Genomic DNA, 20743 nt, shown 5'->3' with positions numbered 1-20743 from the left:
ATGACTGCAGGACACTGCGTTGTCTGCATCCATCGTGAGACTAAGGGTGAGGTAACCCGGACTTCAACCTCTACTGACAATTCGCCCAGCCAGCGCGTCAGTATATGGCTAAAACCCTTTAAGAATCGATATGGAAGTGAAGTAAATAGAGGCCGTAATGCCCAGGCGGCATAGGACACGCAACACGGACGTACGAGGCTGGCGAAGATACAGGGCTGACAGCCCCATTCACAATACACGGTTAGCGATTATAAATGGACAATTAACATACTTGCAGTGGGGTACTTTGCAGAACCCCACCGGTTTTAGAGTAAGATAATTTTGCTTTGACACCACATAACAAATTTAGAATTGTTTGTGAAGATTTCATGATTATGTGTTAATCCAATGGCGACGTCAAAATAGCGATATCGCATCCACCATCATCTGGTAATGCCCAAGGCCAAAACGGGCGCAACCACCAGAGAAAAGATGGTTGCAGATTGCCCAGTCATGACTCGGAAGCCAACACTTCGTATGACGTTTTGCAGCCAAAGCCGAAAGGACGCTGCAAGATTGATGAGAGCCATATGAGTGGACAAAGAAGTATTAATATATGTACATATAATACCAGAACTTTAAGGACTGAAGAATCTCTGGAATCACTTATATAGATGAACTAAGAGATCTCAAGTGGGACATTATAGGACTGTCAGAGACAAAGCGTGCTGGAGAGGGCATTGAAGAATTAAAAGGAGGAGCATGGCTTTATAATCATGGAAAAACTGAGGACAACAGGAATGCGAAAGGAATTGGATTCATGATCCATCCAAAATTCAAAGACTATAAGAGAAATAAAATACTACTCAAATAGAGTTGTTTCACTTAATGTACAACTGACAGCAAACAATCACCTATGTGTAGTGCAAGTGTATGCACCTACCAGCGAATATGAGGATGAAGCAGTAGAAGAAATGTATGAGGATGTGAGTAAGGCGATGGAAGAAAGTAGAGCGACCTACACCATAGTAATGGGAGATTTCAACGCCAAGATAGGTAGACGTCAATCCGGAGAGGAATCAATCATGGGAAGGTATGGAATTGGCGAAAGAAACAGAAGAGGAGAGATGCTACTTGAATATGCTACACAACAAAACCTGGTTATTGCCAACACTTTCTTCAAAAAAAAAGAAAACAGATATTGGACATGGGAAAGCCCAGGAGGAAAGATCAGAAATCAGATTGATTTTGTACTAAGTAGCCAGAGAGGCATACTACAGAATTGTGAAGTGATCACGAATGTGGACATTGGCAGCGATCACAGGATGATTAGAGCTAAGATACTATTGAACAAGAAACTGGCGAGACTCAAATTCATCAAGAATGCTAAAAAGAGCAAACCTAATATAATGCGGCTGAAAACTTGCACTCAAGAATCGATTCACAGCACTGGATATGGATGATATGGATATAGACCGAGATCTACACTTATATCCAGCACAGTGACAGAGGCTGCTTAAGAGATAGCACCACAAGAAAGAACAAAGAAACCAAAAACCAAAGAAGATATTGAGATTGAGGAGCTAGATATTAAAAGAAAGATACTCAGAGAAATCATAGACAAAACTACTAAACAGAAAGTAGAGTACAAGGAAACTGTGAAGGAAGTTAGAAAGAAGAGGCGTCAGAGAAGTAGAAGAAAACGAAGAGAACAAATTGAGTCCATCCTAGAAAGTGGTAAAGGACCAAAACAGATCTCCAAAATGAACAGTAAGAAAACTAGAATCAGCCAGATGAAAGACAAAAATGGTATTCCTACATCTAGTAGAGAAGAAATACTCAACATCTGTGCAGAGTTTTACCAAGACCTATATAGCTCTCATTCTAACCAAAGTAAACCAAACTTCTTGTCTCCAGATCAAACAGACATACCAAATGTAACTGTTAAAGAAGTAGAGACAGCAGTAAAACAAATGAAAGACAACAAAGCACCTGGCACTGATGACATATGAGAGAGGAGAGAGCGTGGCGCAATGGTTAGGGTACTTGCCTTTAGTGCATGAGGTCCCGGGTTCGATTCCTGGCGGTTGACTTGGAAAAAAAAAAAGTCTGAAATTAATTGGCAACATCTGTAGATTAAATTCAGACTTACGCTCTCCCCATGGTTTATTTAGAATTGGGTAAATGAATCATGAAAGTACTCCGTCCTTCGGAGGGGACGTTAAGCCGTCGGTCCTGTGTGCAGAGAGCCATACCTGTACATGTATCTCGCAGCCAGTTTCGAAAAGAGTAGGGTGTTAACCCCTGACTGTTCCCAACCCGTCCCGGTGTTCAAATGGACCCCAATGGAAATAAGCTTCAATAGAGGCTTTCTTGGGTTATCCAGGATTGTCACAATCCGAACAAATAAAAAAAAATAAAAAATCCAGTGACGTGTATAAGATAGGAGGTGCGGAAATCATCACTCAATTAACAAGACTATACAACCAAATATTGACAGAAAAGAAGATACCAGCAGCCTGGAAGAAAGCTAAGATTATTCTTCTACATAAGAAAGGAGATAAAGAGGATATCAAAAACTACCGACCAATTAGTCTGCTATCCCATGCATATAAAATTTTCACACGAATCATTCAGAATAGAATCAAGAGAATCTTGGATGAAAATCAACCTAGAGAGCAGGCAGGCTTCAGAGAGGGCTTTTCAACAACTGATCATCTACATGCTTTGAACCAACTGATTGAGAAAGCAAATGAGTATCAGCTGAAGCTTTGTATTGGCTATATAGATTACGAGAAAGCTTTTGATTCGGTGGAACACAGTGACTTATGCTTTGAGCATGTTTTAAACAGATTAATTGAGTAGGGTAAAGTACACTGATCAATATGCCTTTTGTTTGGAGCAAATCGGACATACGGTTTCCATAATACACCAATTTATATGTTCTTTGTATCCTATTGTTTTTGTCAATAATCAATATAGTTAATGAGCTAAAAGGACTGCAAAGGCTCATTAATATGTCATTTTTGCCAATATTTCGCTAAAAATCAATGCATAAATGTTCAGGGTACTTTTATTTTGCATACTTTTGCCCTGAAACTTGGTCAAAGTGTTTCTAATATGTTCTAATTATTATATAGTGAAGCCGCCCTCTAATTTGCATATTTGCATAATTAATGAGCTAATTTGCATAAATGCTAATTAATTATGCAAATATGCAAATTAGGGGGCGGCTTCATTATATAATACATTAGAACACATTAGGAACACTTTGACCAAGTTTCAAGGCAATTGTATGCAAAATAAAAGTACCCTGAACATTTATGCATGGATTTTTAGCAAAATATTGGCAACAATTATATGTTAATGAGCTCTCCAGTCATTTTAGCTCATTAACTATATTGAATATTGATAAAAACAATAAGATATAAAGATAATATAAATTGATATATTTTGAAAACCGTATGTCAGATCTGCTTCAAACAAAAGGCATATTGATAAGTGTGCTTTGCTCTACTCAATTAATCTGTTTAAAACATGTTAAGAGCACTTTCATAATGCCTCCAATACCACCTTAAGAAGGATTGGAGTCAACGAAGGGTATGTTAAGATTCTGGAGGACATTTACACAAACGTCACAGCTACAATCCACATAGATAAGGATGTCTCCAAGCCTATCCACATAAAGAGGGGAGTACGGCAAGGGGACACAATCTCTCCAAAAATATTCACAGCTGCCATGGAACAAATTTTCAAGCAACTAGATTTAGACGAACGAGGTATCAACATCGATGGAGAATGGTTAACTGACCTGAGGTTTGCAGATGATGTAGCCCTTACATCACCATCAGTCAAAGACTTGGAAGTTCAGCTAAATAGTTTGAACACTGAGAGCAGGAAAATTGGATTAAAAATACACAAAGGGAAAACGAAATACATGACCAACTTTGACACTACAGAGTCCATTGAAATTGACAATGAACCGATTGAGAAAGTATATAGTTACAAGTATCTGGGCAAGACAGTCAAAATGGAGGACAACACAAGAGAGGAAGTCTTACTAAGAATCAAGGCTGGCTGGTGTTGTTTTGGCAGGTACAAAGACATCCTTTGTGATAAAAAGCTACCAATGACATTGAGGAGGCGCATGTACGATCAATGTGTGTTACCCACCATGACCTACGGCGCTGAAACCTGGTCGACAACTAAAGATCTGGAACATAAACTCACAACGACACAACGAAACATGGAAAGACGTATGCTGAACATAACTATACGCGACAAAATCAGAAACAGTGACATAAGAAATAAAACTGGAGTCAAAGACATCATGGAAAGGATCGGTGAAGCAAAATGGAGATGGGCAGGACATGTGGCAAGAAAAAACGACAACAGATGGACAAAAAGAGTAATGACAAAAAGAGTCACCGAGTGGCAACCAAGAACAGGAAAGCGTAGAAGAGGAAGGCAAAGACGAAGATGGCGAGACGACTTAACAGCATATAGAGGCACCACATGGGCAAGGGATGCGCAAGACAGACAGAAATGGAAGATTCTTGAAGAGGGCTTCATACTACAGAGGATGAAACAGCCTAGGTGAGGTGAGGTGAGGATAGGTCGTTTTCAACAGATTTACCACATTCGCCTTGCTATATGAATTGCGTTATCTGTTGACGTAATGAAAAAAGTATTTTAGGGGGAAGTGTTTCGTTCGATATAAAAAAATTCTGATTGGATGAAGGGAACACTTGAGGTTTTGACCAAAAAAAAACAATCACATATGCCTATTTTCCACTAGATCTCACACAGCTCTTATGATGCTATGCACTCAACCGTGAAGTATAAACACAGACTGCGTAGAGGCCAGACTCGCTGTGCTTGGAAATAATATTTATCTGTGTACTCGGGTGTATCGAGGTGGAAACTGTATGTAGATGTATTTACAAGAGAATCGTTTTGTAGCCAAACCTTTTTATATGAAGATTTTCCCTAAATGCTCAAACTAAAATATCAATACAACAATTAATTGATGAGCTCGAAGCATATGATAGATAATCAAGCTCGTGTAAAAAAATCGCACTAGACCATCATGCCACCTCCATGCAAGGCGCTGCACTCAATTAATCATTTATCATAATATACTCGTAGAATAGGCATGTATTCACTACAATACTTTATCATTCTGGTAATTTTTCAATTTTCTGAGCAAATTATTGTTTGTTTTTCTTTATAAGGATAATGAAAACGACATCAGTTTACAGTGGGCTCATGGCAAAACGGCCCAGACAACGCTCGCAAAACTACCAAGGTAAATAAATAGTCACTGTTTATTTGTATAATAATTGAGTTAACTGAAAATGAGGATCTGATTGTTGTATCGGTACTGAGCTGATCATGGGTGCGATAGCTTATTGCGGTATGTATAGGGTGTGTCCCATTGTTACTAAATTATTTATGCTATGTCTTGGTCAGCAAATTATAATAATTAATATTACGTGTGTGTGGGTGTGTTTGTTTGTTTCTGAGTAACCCAACGAAACATGCATGTTTATAACGATTTTAAATCAAAAAAAGCACTTCTGCCTACTACGGTCTTTTATTTCCTAATTTTGTGAAACTTGTTATAATCGGGTATATGACGTCATATACGGTATATGTGATGTTGACGAAGACTTCAAGCAAGTCATATGGCTGGCTATTAAAACTCGCATTAGACCTGAATAATTACTGTGGCAATGTAACTTAACTGCATGGAAAAAGTACAATGTAAGGCTACATCATTAATTACCGTAAATGTTTTATGTATTTATATGTTCTACATGTACATTCTACCTGATGTGGCCCATACATCGATTCCATGGGATGTGACAATTATGCAGAGGCTCATCACCAAGAAGATACAATGTAAAATACCGGGTAAAGTAATAAATATCTACCCGGATACATTATACTAACAGTTAGTAATATAATCAAATGTTAATCGGAAATGAAAATAATTTAACTTTCAAATATTATTTAATTGCTATCGATTTAATATATAATGTCCCCGTCGGCGGGTATTAAAGACAATGATGAAACCGGGAACTTAACGACAATTTTCCAACTTCTACCCAGCTTACCCTATTCCCCAATGGTGAATTTGAAAGTTCCCGAAAGCTATGCATAGCGTCATTCCCACATCTCATCACTCTTTTGTCCTTACTCTTAAATTGCTGCTGTTATCTTTCTGTTTAATTACAGAAACCAAAACAAGAACTGAAGGAACAGCGATGACAACAACAAGCAAGCCAATTTTTAAGTGATTCACAGGCAATATTCAGCCCTTTCACGTCTATACACCGGACATAAATTTAAGTTGACTAATTTTGTATTTTTTAATTCAAGTAATAAATTCATTATGATTTACAAAGTGTGCAATAACCCATCGCTATTTGTGTTTTTTTTTCTTCCCAATGCAGATAGTGATGAGCAACTTCTTTGCCTGGCTGGCTGTCCAATCGAATAAGGCGAAAACATCTTAGTGTGTAGGGGTGTGTGTGGGGGAGGTAGAAAGAGAGTGGAAGCATGCAAATGATGTAGAGAGATGAATTATGTGTGTTAGTTGACTGAGCATGTTAATAATATCATTTAGTTACCCCGATTGCGCAAACTCTTTCTTCTGTCCTCCTTTAACTTGGCCTAAGATCTGATCTGTTGAATATGTATTGTTGTTGCCACATCAAAATGTTAATAAAGTCTTTGAATGATGATATTTTAGAAACACCAACTACTGCAGCACCGACTACCACCATACAAACTACAAATGCACCAACTACGACAAAACCAACTACTTTGGCACCGACAACTCCAGTGGCAACGACTGCAGCGCCTACTACTGTTGCAACAACAACTGCAGCTCCGACGACAGTGAGACCTACTACATCATCTCCAACGACAGTGGGACCGACAACTTCAGCCCCGACGACAGCAGCTCCGGCAACAATGGGGCCAACCACAGCAGCTCCGACAACAATGGGGCCAACAACAGCTCCGACTACCAAGTCACAAACTACTAGAGTCACTCCAACTAAAACGGAAGATAAGTTAGACAGTATCGCTGAAGATTTAAAACCTGGATCATCGGAAAATAGCATTGATGCAGCTTTAAACTGGATAGTTGCGCATCTTCTCATACCTACCGATGCCAGCAATCCGAAAGCATATGCAGAGGTAGGTTCCAATGTAGTTCCAATTCATTGCTCACATGTCCTGCATACAGCAGCTTACAGCTAATAACCCGCAAATTACGGTACCTTTAACCTTATGTCATGTATACAGCTAATAACCCGCAAATTACGGTACCTTTAACCTTATGTCATGCATATGGAATCTATTTGAACGATGTCGAAACCATTCAGCGGATTGTCTCTTGCTACGCAATGCATGGTTTCTTTACCATATAGACTGACTGAGTTTTGAACATCAAATAATTATGGACAACCAAAAATAGTAAAAGAATCCACAAACACTAAAACAAAAAACGAGACAGGGATCTTTTGAGAAATCTGGAATAACTGAGTATCGGTGCGTGGTATTACCTTTCAGAAATACTTGTCGGTGTGTAGTGATCTGGTTCACAGTAACCGTAGCGATTACTGGAAGAAGGTAGGTAAAAAGCATACTAAATATATAATTAATGTCATAATAATTGTGGTTGATCGCTTATCCTCCATCTTTTTGAGGTATACGACTTAAAACGCATGTTTCATACAGCGCAGGATTAGTAAGTTGAAATTCTCATTTCTATGAACATTCTTGTCATATTTTAAGTCAAAATTGTTATCGTGTGTGTTTTCTTTTAGGACAAAGGTGGGGCATCAAATGTTGTCAATGCATGCTCGTCTCTAATCGATGATTTAGCCAAGAAATCAGATACTGATATCACGATAGAAACTTCTACTATAGGTAAGTCATTCAGTGCAGGGTTGCTTCTGCAGGACTCTTTGTTGGACACCCATCTTTCCGAGATAATGGCTTCATTATAGCACAACCAACAACCAAAGGAATTGACAGAACCTGAATTCACATTCAGAGAAGAATCCTATTAATTTCATTCTCTTAATATCTTGGAATGTAAGGTGGAAACTATTGGTGCCATTGACCATTGGGGGGAAATCTGTACGTCCACTATTCCCAGTCCAAAGTATTTACAAATAATCTGCGACAAAATTGTTCAGCAAAGAACGATCCCGGAGAACGATCATTGTTTTAGTTACATTGAATCTTCAGCTGTGATGATAATACATGTAAAAAGTACCATTTCGAGTAGATCCATTAACCCTGAAAGCATACGCTACCACCAGGTTTATTGTTCATTGACTGAGACTAAGTGGAATCAATAATAATGATAACCTTATGCGTGTTTGCGTGTGTAAGGTAACACAGCATTGAAATCGCAATGCTCTTTCGCCTCTGCATAAATATCTGATGTGATGTGACATACCGGGAATACACCTACTTTATATACATCCAAGAGATTATTGCACGGTCCGGTGAATAGAGAGCAATTTTGATGTTTATCGCATTTCTTTTTGACTTTTTTTTCTCGAACAGTTGCCACTACTAAGTCTTTCCCAGCAGCCAATGCTTTTGAAGACATTAATGTTGCCTTGACGAGTACAAGTGAAGTTACAATATCTAAAGATGAATTTGACAAGCTAGAAATTACGGGTAATACATATAATTCGTATTCATGCATATGATTACTGTTTTGTTTGTGTACGCATACAATGAATTTCATTGGTGAACTAACTAACTAACTAACTAACTAACTAACTAACTAACTAACTAACTAACTAACTAACTAACTAACTAACTAACTAACTAACTAACTAACTAACTAACTAACTAACTAACTAACTAACTAACTAACTAACTAACTAACTAACTAACTAACTAACTAACTAACTAACTAACTAACTAACTAACTAACTAACTAACTAACTAACTAACTAACTAACTAACTAACTAACTAACTAACTAACTGACTAACTAACTAACTATAACTAACTAACTATTAAATTAACTAACTAATTAACTAACTAACCAATCAACCAACCAACTAACCAAATAAATAAATAAATAAATAAATAAATAAATAAATAAATAAATAAATAAATAAATAAATAAATAAATAAATAAATAACGTATAAGCGTAATGTAAGAGAACCAAAAGGTAGCTCTTTGCAGAGATTCCCTGCTCTATAAGTTTATATCTTACCATAATATATTTAGGGTGTAGGCCTATACTTTGTTCCTTTTATTCAACGCGTTCCTAAAGCCATGTTATCGATTAAAGGTATCTGTCTTTGTTTAAATATTTTTGGTCATTTTCATAGATGGTCAGAAGATTTCCGTTTCCATGGTAACGTACAAATATGGCGAACTAATAACGGGAAGGTAAGATACAATGAAGTATTTGGACAGTATAATACAAAGGCGACCACCGCATCGATCTCCTAAGATGTCGGTGCTCTCACACAATTGTCTTATTGACAAGGACATTATATTCACGTACAGAGACTGAACTGAAAACATTAGCGCCTTCTCTGGACTATATGACCAAATTGAAACTTAAGTGATGAGAGAAGTTGGGTTATATTTACGCAATGATCTTTGTATAATGTAAATTTGTTGGTTTCAGATCGGGAGACAGCCCTGCAGTTGATAAATCTCCAGTTAGTGAAGTGGTAGCTATCACCGTGTATGTCGATGACCAGAAGACGTCATTGCCCGTCAGCTTCGAGCTTAAAATTAACAAGGTATGTTACCGTATTTGTAGTCAGCTTCATCGTGTTTATACTCTCCCTGAACATGGTCCCTGAATTGCAGTGCCTTAATTAATAATGATAAGCAAAAACCTTTAGCTTGATTGGAATAATCTCAGATCATAAAACGGGAATATAATTACATCCTGGATTATTTACAGACTGAAATGTTATTATATGCATGGTTTATGTAACCAAAGACAATGGATATCTAGCTTTGGTTCCGTGTTCGAAGTTACTATGATCAGGTCTACAATACTTTCTTTTGAAGAAATTTATGGGCACAAATCCACAAAGAACTAAAATAACCAAACAATAAACGGGCATTAAAATTACCTGTGCTTGTTATTTTCAATTTAGGACCAAGCTGGCGAAGCAGAGGAACCAACATGTGTGTTCCAGAAAGCTGGTGATAAGTATGTGAAAGCAGATTTAACTTGATTTAAAATGACATTAACTAGAACATATCGCTAACGTGTAGACTTTCCTTGCTCTGGATCGTGGTGCACAACTTATTTGATCTGAAAGTACTCATACAATATAATAAATCATTTTTATTATGGATGGAACACACGTCCTTTCATAGACAGTTGGTGGAAGTAGAAACCAAATTAATCGAGTGAAGATCACAATTTTACATCAATCTTTTACAAAGGGATTCCCATGGTAACACTAACGGAAACTGTCCCCACTCAGAGTCTCATCAACGAAGAATCCACACCCCTACCCCATACACAAACACAGCCCACATATCGCAATGCACAACCACCCAGCACTACATCTCATCCATCGTCCTTAATCTACTGCCTCTCTATAATGTTTTGTTTTCATTGCACTTTAACATTCATACAAACACTATTTTGTGTTCTATTTAGTGGTGAAGCTACTTGGGACACTACTGGTTGTGAGGTTACCAAATCTACGGACAATAAAGTTACGTGTCATTGCAAGCATACCACTAACTTTGCTATCTTAATGCAAGTCAAAGAAGTAAAGGTATGAATAGGTTATGTTTCCTTCATTTACATTACTTTTGTTGAACTGACCGGTTTGTCAATGAAAGGGTTTGGTGGAATCTAACTCATGAAAGCTCATGAAGCATTTTCATTGTATCAGTAAATTATTTTATTTTATGTTCTTGCCTCAATTTTGTAAAGGAAAATTTAAAAGTTGCCGCTAAAAAATAGATATTCACTTCATTTACTATTTTCTCTATTGAAGTGATGACCACCGCGCGTGTGTGTATATTAGCGTACCTATAGTATGACTAATTTTGTTGAGGTTTTATTCGTTTTACAAAGATTTCTCGTCGAGATGAATTGGCTCTGGAGTGGATAACGTACATTTGCTGTACTCTCTCCATTATTGCTCTTCTTGTCACACTTATTGTCTTACTCGCACTCAGGTAAAGTTAATATTTCATTTCTATTATATTATCTCACTTGTTTCATGAACAAGACAATTCGATAACCTACAAAGCATTAAGCTACCAGTAGGTTATAAACGCCCGTATCCGCTGATCATAAGGATGAGATCATAATCACGTGTTTGCAGGATCTCTTATTCTCTTTCAACTTCACTAGTAAAGTAGATTTTCCCTATTCCGGAACTCCTCGCTTGAAGACCACTCATCACAGCAATACTGTTTTGTCCTATAATAAATCTTTAGTAAATGCGTAAGCGATCTTCTCCAAATTCCCACGTTAATTCTAACGTGTACTTAACGGGTCACGATGGAATTTTTAACGGGTGATATTTCAAAATTTGGACTTGCGTGGACTTCCACACCATTTGAAGTGTACTACCATGTAACGTGTATTTTAACGTGTAAATTATTCAGCGTGATTAACGTGGATGTAAAGTAGAGTCTGTTTACTTTTAACGAGTGCTGATTCCAACGTGGCACGTTGTGTACACGTTAACAGTAATTGGAGACGTTCCCTAATAATAATCACATAAAAATCGACATGATTGTTTGGGAGAAAATACTGTGCAAATGGGCACATGTTACCCTGACTCCAAGGGGGATATGTCTGCGTAATGTAATGTACCAGTAAACAGGGAAGTGTGGAATTATGGATCGTGGGTTTACAGAACAAAGGGGACAGAGACTGGATGTTTCTGAACGAGATAACCGGTATTGTTTATCGGGGTGTATAATGGAGTTGTATTTAGGGACGGGTTTGTGTTTGTGTAATTGAACATGTTCACAATATTACACGAGTAAGTAAACAAATGCAATATTTTTTTACGTTTCTTAATTAATATAGATCATTACTGAGATCTGAACGTGTAATAATCCACGTTAATCTTGTGGTCGCTCTTATGTTGGCACAAACTCTGCTCTTGGTATCAGGACCAGCTGCTTCTACGGAGGTATGTAACGGAATTTATGGAGACGTCGTTTGTGACTGAAATGCATCTTTACATAATACATCTTAACATATCTTAGAATTTTAACGTGCATGATGATATGCGATTTTCTTGAAGAGCCACTAAGCTCTAAATCGCGTGACAAACACTTTAGCCGATCAGCAGTCGTTCATACATCCTACGTTGAAAAAATAGTAGCTTTCTCAAAATGACATAGACCTTTCTTGTCTTGTCTTGTAGTAGCTTGTAGTTGTACTACCCAACTCCCCTTGGTGGAGGGGTAATGCGGGTAGGGTTAGGTGGTGCGCTTTGAGGTGAATTATTTGAGGTAGAGGTCTGTTACTGCTTGCTTGAAGAGGTTGCTGTCGTTGATGCTGGTGATGTGTTGAGGTAGTGCGTTCCAGTCTCTTGTCGTAAGTGGTAAAAATGAGTTCAGGAAACAGTCTTTATTGGCTTGTAATGGGATATAGCTGATGATGTTAGAGCGGTGTGAGAACCGGGTGACCGGGCGAAGTAGTTTTTGTACCGGGATTGCAAGTCGACCCACCCGTGCCTTGTGGAAATTAGTGAGCCTAGCAATTTTTCTACGGTTAACTAAAGGTTCAATGTCAAGACTGGACATCATATCTGTCACACTGCTGTAACGGCCATAATCATTCATAATAAACCTAACAGCTCTCCTCTAAATCTGGTGTCCATGTTACTTTGTTTCAGGCCATTTGTCGTGGTGTAGCGATTATGCTTCACTACTTCTTTACAGCTGTGTTCTGTTGGATGCTCGTGGAAGGTATCCATTTGTACCTTCAGATAGTCCGAGTGTTTTCTGCTGGAAAAGATAGATTGATTCCATACATGGCAGTAGGTTGGGGTGAGTATACAAGCTGTATCAAAATGATTGGTACCCATCAGTTTTCATTGATAATGGATGAGCCTGGCACATGAAAATTCAACATAAGATCCAAATAATTTGTAGATTAATTGTAAAACAAGTCATCAGCTATACATTCTGGGCATTTCAAGAGTATCCAACATTGTCTTTGGAAGAGGCAGTCGTTTCAACATCAAAATAGATGGGTACCAATTATTTTGATACACCCTGTACTAGCGGGTGGGTTTATATCGTCGTAAGGGGGACATGGTACAATGCATGTGGTATTTTATGTTATATTTAAAAACATTGTATAATGTGAAATACACAAGGAAATACGATTTTACCAGATCAAAGTCTGTATTCACGGTTCCTGATATGATCTATATAATATCACCTCCTTACTCTGTGGATGTCCTTCCCTTGGGGACAAGATTAAATGAATTGTTTTAGTTACCATACAGTACTTTTTAACAGCTTTTAACGTTATTTTTGTTCATTTTTTTGTGCAGGTTCACCTATCCTTATCGTTGTGATTACGGCCAGTACCAGATGGTATGGTTATGGTGAAAACGGCAGGTAAGTAACCATGATAGCCCTTAATGTTCTTAAAATTATATCTTTGGAACTATCTTGGAATACTTAATTTGGACCTTTAAATAATAAAAAAAAATCCATCTTACTATGGCCGGTCCTGAGCTCATGGCACTAGACTTTATTGACCTCATCTATCTGCTAGTTCATGCACCTGTTGGTTTTGAAATTGAAGCAATATGAACAATATTTCAGTTGTCACACCTGATTTTATCATGAGCATGATATAAACGATGTATATTGCCTCAAACATTGAACAAAGATCAGAAAACATATTAATCGTATATTGATGATTGCCAGTCATCCAATCTGGTTGTCGTTTTTTATATCAACCGCAATGATATAACTCGTCCGTACCCTTTTTTTTCTTATTATAGGTGCTGGTTGTCGACTGCAAATGGAATGATATGGGCATTCGTAGCACCAGCCCTGGCCATTATTGCGGTTAGTAATCTATGCAAACAAAAGTATGAAAAAACAATGAAATAAACATTATTGTGTTAAAACTTTCATGATCTCAAATTGAATACGAACTGTTGATATCAAACTTTACATTACATTCACACTCGTTGTTCTAGGAGCAGATATGGTGGCTCTGAAAAGAGCCGTTGAAATGTATTACAAGGAATGAAGCGAATTTTTCTAAAACCCTACATTGGATTGAGGAGTGAAACTTTTAACTGACTTGACCTTGAAACTTCTATCTAGTCTGACCCAAAATGATTAAACTGGTCTGACCTTGAATCTTTTAACTGTCCCAAATAAAATGGCCTCCAGAGTTTTTAGATTTAGCCATTCAGGTTTCGATTATATATGGTGTCATCTATTTTACTATTCATTTGACCTATTTCATGTCTATCATTTGCTTTTCAGGTGAATTGCGTCATCTTGATTATGGTTCTTCGTATTCTTGTAATATCGGCAAAGACGAAATCAGACGGAGATTATGACCACATCAAGTAATTCATTTATTATATACTTACGTATTTGTAAGAATGGTATAGAAAAAAGTGATGGCCAAAACGGCAATAGGATCTATTCACCTAACGAAAGTGGTTACAGCAACTAGCTAGCAACTACGGTATACGATCAAAATATTGTCGGTGCCGGGCAGGTTCGAACCTCTAGAGAACCATATTGTTTTCTGTAAATGTATATAGGTTCCATGCTGTAACTTGATTACCTTTCGACACCCAAATTAAATATAATCGGAGGATGATACAAGATGCTCGGGAAAGACCCGAGTGGAAAAAAATGTTGAACCAAAATGCACAATATCCCGAAAGTGCCAGGCTTATAAATTGCTGAAACTGGTGGATACCGGGGGTGCATCTAGCCCTGTAATAAGAACATCAATCATTTAAGCATCAAATAAGTACATAATGATGTAATAGAATACATAATAATAGCCGTTGTATTGGTTAATTTCAGAGCTGGATTGAAAGGAGCAGTTCTTCTGCTTCCACTCCTTGGTATTACCTGGCTGTTTGGTGTCATCTCGGTCAATGCACACACTGTTGTATTTCTCTATCTATTTGCCATCTTCAACTCATTGCAGGTATAATGTCGAACGTCATTAAAAAAAGAAGAAAAAGAAGTAACATTTGTGACTGTGGGGTAGTATAGATTTTTGTAGAGATTAAGGTTTAATGTTTGTCAGACTATTGAACTTGCAAAATACTAAAGAGAGTGATATAAATTAACAAGATGTATTGTATTGATGCTGAAATTATTTTGGTATGTGGCACACCAAGTGTCAAAATAATTATATTGTCAATAATCAGACTAAATTGATATTTTACAACAGCATTAAAACAATGTGAAGTATATACGTTGCGGTGCAGCGAAATAATGCCATTCCGTATAATCATTGGCAAACGCGCTCTTGCAATAATAATGCTATTAAGGGGTACTACACCCATTGCATTTTTTTTTTGCATTTTTTGCATTTTGTGAAGAAATGAGAAAAGAAATTGGACAAAGTGGTATACAAAATGAAGGGGCAAATCTTCTCGTTCAATTGGTGGCATCAGTATCAATGACGCGTACATGCTTCTAATGGTATAAGCCAAAAAGTGGTACATCACTGATGTTTTAAATTCACTTCATTTTGGAAAACTTACTATCAACGGATTTCGTTAAAATTTTGGATATGTGTTGCCAACACATTAGGGAAATAATGTTGATATGTAAAATGGGAATAAGTGGTCCCTGATTTCTTTTATGACTTCATGAACTTGGTGCTCCACAACTATCAAAAAACGAACCGGTTAAAATGCTTCTATTTTCAATGTTGAGCTATATTTTGTATTTTGAACTTGCGACACTATGTCACTGAAACTTAATTAAGCCATAGGTAACAGGTTACCATAACCACACTACAGCAATGTTGAAAAAGATTGTATTTTTTGTCACCTATACCACCATATTAGGTAGTTTTCCGTAAGCTTCATTTTTGTGATTTTGGTAACTATTTTATATTTATTTGCCCAATCCATCTCAACTAGGCAATCTAAATTGTACTCACCATTTACATCCCAAGGTATTTTAGTATATCCACCTCACACATTTCCATTATATATCCAGTAACAGACAAAATATCAAAATTGATGCCTCATTATGACATGTATGATATCACAGACTATCACATGTATTCAAAATTGATGCCTGAATTTGACCTGAACCAATTGACCTATAACCTGACCTTTGATGACCTTATAGCCTTTTTAATCTCTTTTCCTAACAACACATTATAGAAGATACATACATGGTGTAGTATTAAATTGTCTATGTGGAAGAGATTAGGCCTATTTAATTTATTCAGTGTTATAATCAGTGAGTACATTTCTATAGATAGTATAACAAAGGATTTAATGTATTCTATTCATGTATTCTACTTGGACATGTTCAATAGAATAAATTATGGTTTGTTATGAAACACACATCTCAGTTACCAGGATACAGTAAACAAAAAAATATATAGGGCTAAAATGATTTTCTAAAATGGTTTAAAACCACTTTGTATGTAGAGATATTTTATAAGTTCAGGACATGAGATGATGAACATATTTATATACTTTATAAATTTGAAAAAAAAAAAAGAAGATGGGTACTGATGAAAATCAGGGTATTATATCGCCTTAACAATGATTAACATTCAATTATATATACGACATATACATCGTATTTTTTTCACAATACAGGGTGTGTTCATCTTTCTACTCTATTGCGTCTTCAACGCTGAGGTATGGTGATTATTCTGTAATCAAAGATATTCCTAAGAAGTTTGACTCAAAATCAAAGACCTTTGGCATACAACACAATCTTGTCAGAGGCCAATGCAATTGCCGCCAGATCATCTAAGTCGGCCTGAAGATGCTGGAGAATAGTAAAAACGCGAGTCCAGTTGAAATTTTTTTTTGATTCCAATTAAAATATATAATATATTTCTTTTTTTATTTTATTAATGCAAGTTAATTTTATTAATGCAAGTTAGTAACGAAGTATGGATTTATTTGCTCATGAAGGGTTGTTGGTTTTATTATTCAGGTGCGAAGGGCAATGAACAGACAACAGGAAAAGAGAGCTCTCACTAGAGGTGAAATGATTTCCACTCTCGATAGCACGGTGAGTCACATACCCATCTAAACATATACACAAACACACACTCCACCCATCCCCTCATACTATCATGCAGCCCCCTCCCCCCCCATCTCACACCACTATCACACATTGCGTGACGTCAATTTTATGATATGTGAAAGATTGCTGATTAATGGTTACAGAGCCTGGTAACGTCAATCTTTCACAAACAGCACATCTAACGAACAATTTATCCTGTCAATTGATTCTGTCAATGTACGTAGTAAAGTAAACTTACAATGCCCGGACCTCCGCTTGTAAAGAATTTCATATAAAATGTCGTATAAGGAATCGGATAGCAACGTTTGCACATTATTTTTGTGGGACACCATTCTGAATACAAGGCATGTCCTGATGATATCAAATAATTTAGATTTTTTAAATTCGCGATATAATATAATTGTGATGGCATTATTAACAAAAAGTCAAACTTTTCAAATGATAGACGGCTTTTCCTCCCAGCTACATACACTTTTTAAAGTACTTATCATTAGATTTATAAAGTTAACTTCGAGGACTGTTAAATACCAAAAATATCAAAAAATATCATTTTTTAATAATTTGCCATAAATTTGTATTATATCGCGATTTTTTTTTTAATGAAAATTATTTGATATCAGAAGGACATTCCTCGCTCTCAGGTCCCTCAAAAAACTCTTTGCAAACGTTGCTATCCGATTCCTTAAACGACATTTATATGAAATTCTTTACAAGCGGAGGTCCGGGGCATGGTAAGTTTACTTTACTACGTACGTTGACAGAATCTGTTGACAGGATATTAAAATTATTCGTTAGTATAGTGCTGTATGTCAGACATGTCAGAAGGACATTCCTGTCACTCAGAATGTAATTGGGTGTGTCTGATGTGCTCTCAGGTCCCACAAAAAATACTGTGCAAACGCTGCTATCCGATTCCTTAACGTAACATATATGTTCGCGCGTATAGAACTCGCATCATGATCTAAATATGTTCACTTTGTTCCTTCAGGAGGATTCTAAGAGTCGCAACAAAGCCAATCGTGTGCATCCAGAGGATGAAACGAAAGAGACAGAAATGGTTGATATACAAAGTACCGTAACCACCACCACACATACACGTAAGCCACAAGCCTTAAGAAACACCACAACACGATGATGTCCTGCAAACATTAAACTGCTTTAAAACTTGTGTATTGTCACTTGGTCTTGCAATCGTCAACGCTGGGGGAAAATGGGTTGTTTTTCGCCAGATTTTTTCCTGAAAAGCCTGGGCCTATTGACAAATTGAAATGCTCATACCATTTACTGGGTCAGCCTATACTTGTCCGGGAATTGCATGGCGTGAGAAAACGTATTGACAAATCTCAATCTTTCATTTTTAACCATATCTATGATTTAAGTTACTAAGCACGTAAATCAATGCACTTTTTTTTCACAGAAATGGTGATTCGGAGACAACCCACAAGCCTGCAAAATGAAGGGGTGAAATCAATATCAGAGGTTGATTAGGATTGGCACTAAAAGCAATCCGTCACACAATGGAAACGCCATGAAGATCCAAAGAAAGACAATGTATATATAATGAGCTAATAAAATGAGTTACGTAATCGTATACGCAATTATTTATCAAAGCAATTAGAAGATCAGTGTCATCAGTTGTCTGTACATGTATATTTATCTCCGAGTATGCAAATAAGAAATGGATCCTATGTGACCTTCGGCCTTCAAAGCCGATTATAATGATTTGACCATTGACCAGGGGTATGAGACAACCATATCCCTGATTTGATCAATTACATATATAGATTTTTAATATTATTGTTCTATAATCTTTTCTTATTATACTATCACGTTAGGCAAAATGCCAACTATTATATACATTCACGTTGCCTTATAGTTATATATAAATTAAGTGTCGTCGTCGCACAAGAGGGATGAGGATGAGGGTTAAGGTATCCCTGGATCCAAATACTCAAATAGGGAATAAACCAACCAAAAGTAATAATTGACGTTATTGACTGTGTATATTTTAAGACATAATATACAACATAAGATATTTTAAGATATAATATACAGCTCTGTGCAAGTAATTAAACCAAATATTAAAATATATTCATACTCATCTTTTAAAAACAAATTTGTTTCCTGTAGGTCGCCCGCGTATTTCGCTTTTGGGAGCAATTCTTACCGCATTTCGTTTTGTTATTTTAATTTGATGAATCCAAAGAAATTATATTTTTTCAAGCAAAAAACAATTATGGCCATTTTTTGTTTAAAATTTTAATTTGTTTACAAGCAATATGAAATCACTAAAAATACTAGTAGCCTACAAAAGTCAATAAATAACTATACATTTTCATATTTTAACCTACTCTGCATAGATTTGTGTAGGAAATTGAGATACATTTTCTATATTTAGTTTACTGCCTACTTCTTTCTAGTTGACGCATAAACATGCATGTCGTGTCAGTTGTAAAAAGTGTTATAATATATGGTAAATGAATAATCTAATTTGTATATATTATAAGGTAATTGGAAACGTTTCTTGTTTTAAACTCGATCTATCGCGGTAATTAAAAAAATACTATTCTAAACATATATATTTCAAATAAAGATGTTTCTCTATAACTTTTAATCCGTATTTTGTCAGTCTGGCCTGTATTTAATTATTTTGAGTCTTTAGTGCGACAGCTACTGTATTTATTACATTAAAATGATCATTGTTACTTTCTTCCTCGCAGAATAATTGCTTTTAAACAAACGTATTATTTCTAAAGTGTTGTGAATTTTGAAACAATAAAACATCTATAGATGTTTTATTGTTTCAAAATTTATCACCGTGAAAATTGTTCACGATGTTCTAGGATGCATACTAAACTAAATTCATACCTTTTAATATGTCACGGATACTGGCATCGCCATTCTCAGCTAAGAATTTCTCCATGGTCTTCGCGGCGTACTTCTCTTCATGCACAGCACAAATCGAAAAGAAAAGATGGCGTCGAGAAGAATCAGATTGGATCACGTGTACGTATCATGACAATCTGATTGGTGCGAAGTTTGAATCCTTCAAAAGATTTAAATGGTTTCGCGGTGTTGGAGAAAAATTTATCGAAGCCCGCGAAAAATAAGTCTTTAAGACTTAATTTATTCTAAGTCTCAACTAAGATTTAAATTTTAAGTCTTTCTCATTTAGAGTGTAGTCTAAACCCGGGAGTCTAAAGAATGATAAAAAAGTATAAAAAAGATGTGACGCAATCATTAATCGTTTCAGTGGCTTTGCTACAAATGTACTATCGGTGGGGATAATCGTCAAAATTAGTTTTTTAAACTGTTGCATTTCATTCGTCTGCAATAAGATTTGCCAAAAATCTCTGAAGTGAAAGTCCAGTGCCGATGACGTTTTTAGCATACAATGGGCTGTGTAATAATAATTTGGCCGGTTGAAAGGGAGGGCAAGAGATTTTGGCAAGTCAAAATCCGGGGAACAGATATTGCATAG

General features: G+C 36.4%; 2 protein-coding genes across 2 annotated transcripts; both read left to right on the top strand.

Moving 5' to 3' along the window:
* Window positions 1-1442, top strand: LOC140154389 (craniofacial development protein 2-like). Its single transcript, XM_072176956.1, has 2 exons — window positions 1-46; window positions 883-1442. Exons 1-2 carry the CDS (start codon window positions 1-3, stop codon window positions 1440-1442), a joined length of 606 nt encoding a protein of 201 aa, XP_072033057.1.
* Window positions 1443-6547: 5105 nt separating this feature from the next.
* LOC140155113 (adhesion G protein-coupled receptor L2-like) lies at window positions 6548-19662 on the top strand. Its single transcript, XM_072177816.1, has 19 exons — window positions 6548-7188; window positions 7564-7623; window positions 7821-7923; window positions 8572-8688; window positions 9357-9417; window positions 9662-9779; window positions 10146-10201; window positions 10661-10781; window positions 11087-11190; window positions 12056-12161; window positions 12873-13026; window positions 13539-13605; window positions 13998-14064; window positions 14494-14579; window positions 15052-15178; window positions 16824-16865; window positions 17170-17247; window positions 18251-18359; window positions 18680-19662. The coding sequence occupies exons 1-19, from the start codon at window positions 6679-6681 to the stop codon at window positions 18748-18750; spliced, it is 2157 nt and encodes a 718-aa protein (XP_072033917.1). The 5' UTR covers window positions 6548-6678; the 3' UTR covers window positions 18751-19662.
* Window positions 19663-20743: the final 1081 nt, after the last annotated feature.

This window comes from Amphiura filiformis, chromosome 6, assembly GCF_039555335.1.
Source record: "Amphiura filiformis chromosome 6, Afil_fr2py, whole genome shotgun sequence".
In the NCBI taxonomy this organism is placed as follows: domain Eukaryota; kingdom Metazoa; phylum Echinodermata; class Ophiuroidea; order Amphilepidida; family Amphiuridae; genus Amphiura; species Amphiura filiformis.
This window is presented reverse-complemented; position numbering and strand designations above follow the sequence as displayed.

What these genes read in the sequence shown, in the direction of transcription:
- LOC140154389 (XM_072176956.1), top strand. Translation starts at nt 1, where the DNA reads ATGACTGCAGGACACTGCGTTGTCTGCATCCATCGTGAGACTAAGG. An exon ending in CATCCATCGTGAGACTAAGG is followed by an intron (nt 47 to 882) that starts GTGAGGTAACCC and finishes TACAACTGACAG; the next exon opens with CAAACAATCACCTATGTGTA.
- LOC140155113 (XM_072177816.1), top strand. Translation starts at nt 6,679, where the DNA reads ATGTATTGTTGTTGCCACATCAAAATGTTAATAAAGTCTTTGAATGAT. An exon ending in GGCGAACTAATAACGGGAAG is followed by an intron (nt 9,418 to 9,661) that starts GTAAGATACAAT and finishes TGTTGGTTTCAG; the next exon opens with ATCGGGAGACAGCCCTGCAG. An exon ending in GGAGATTATGACCACATCAA is followed by an intron (nt 14,580 to 15,051) that starts GTAATTCATTTA and finishes GGTTAATTTCAG; the next exon opens with AGCTGGATTGAAAGGAGCAG.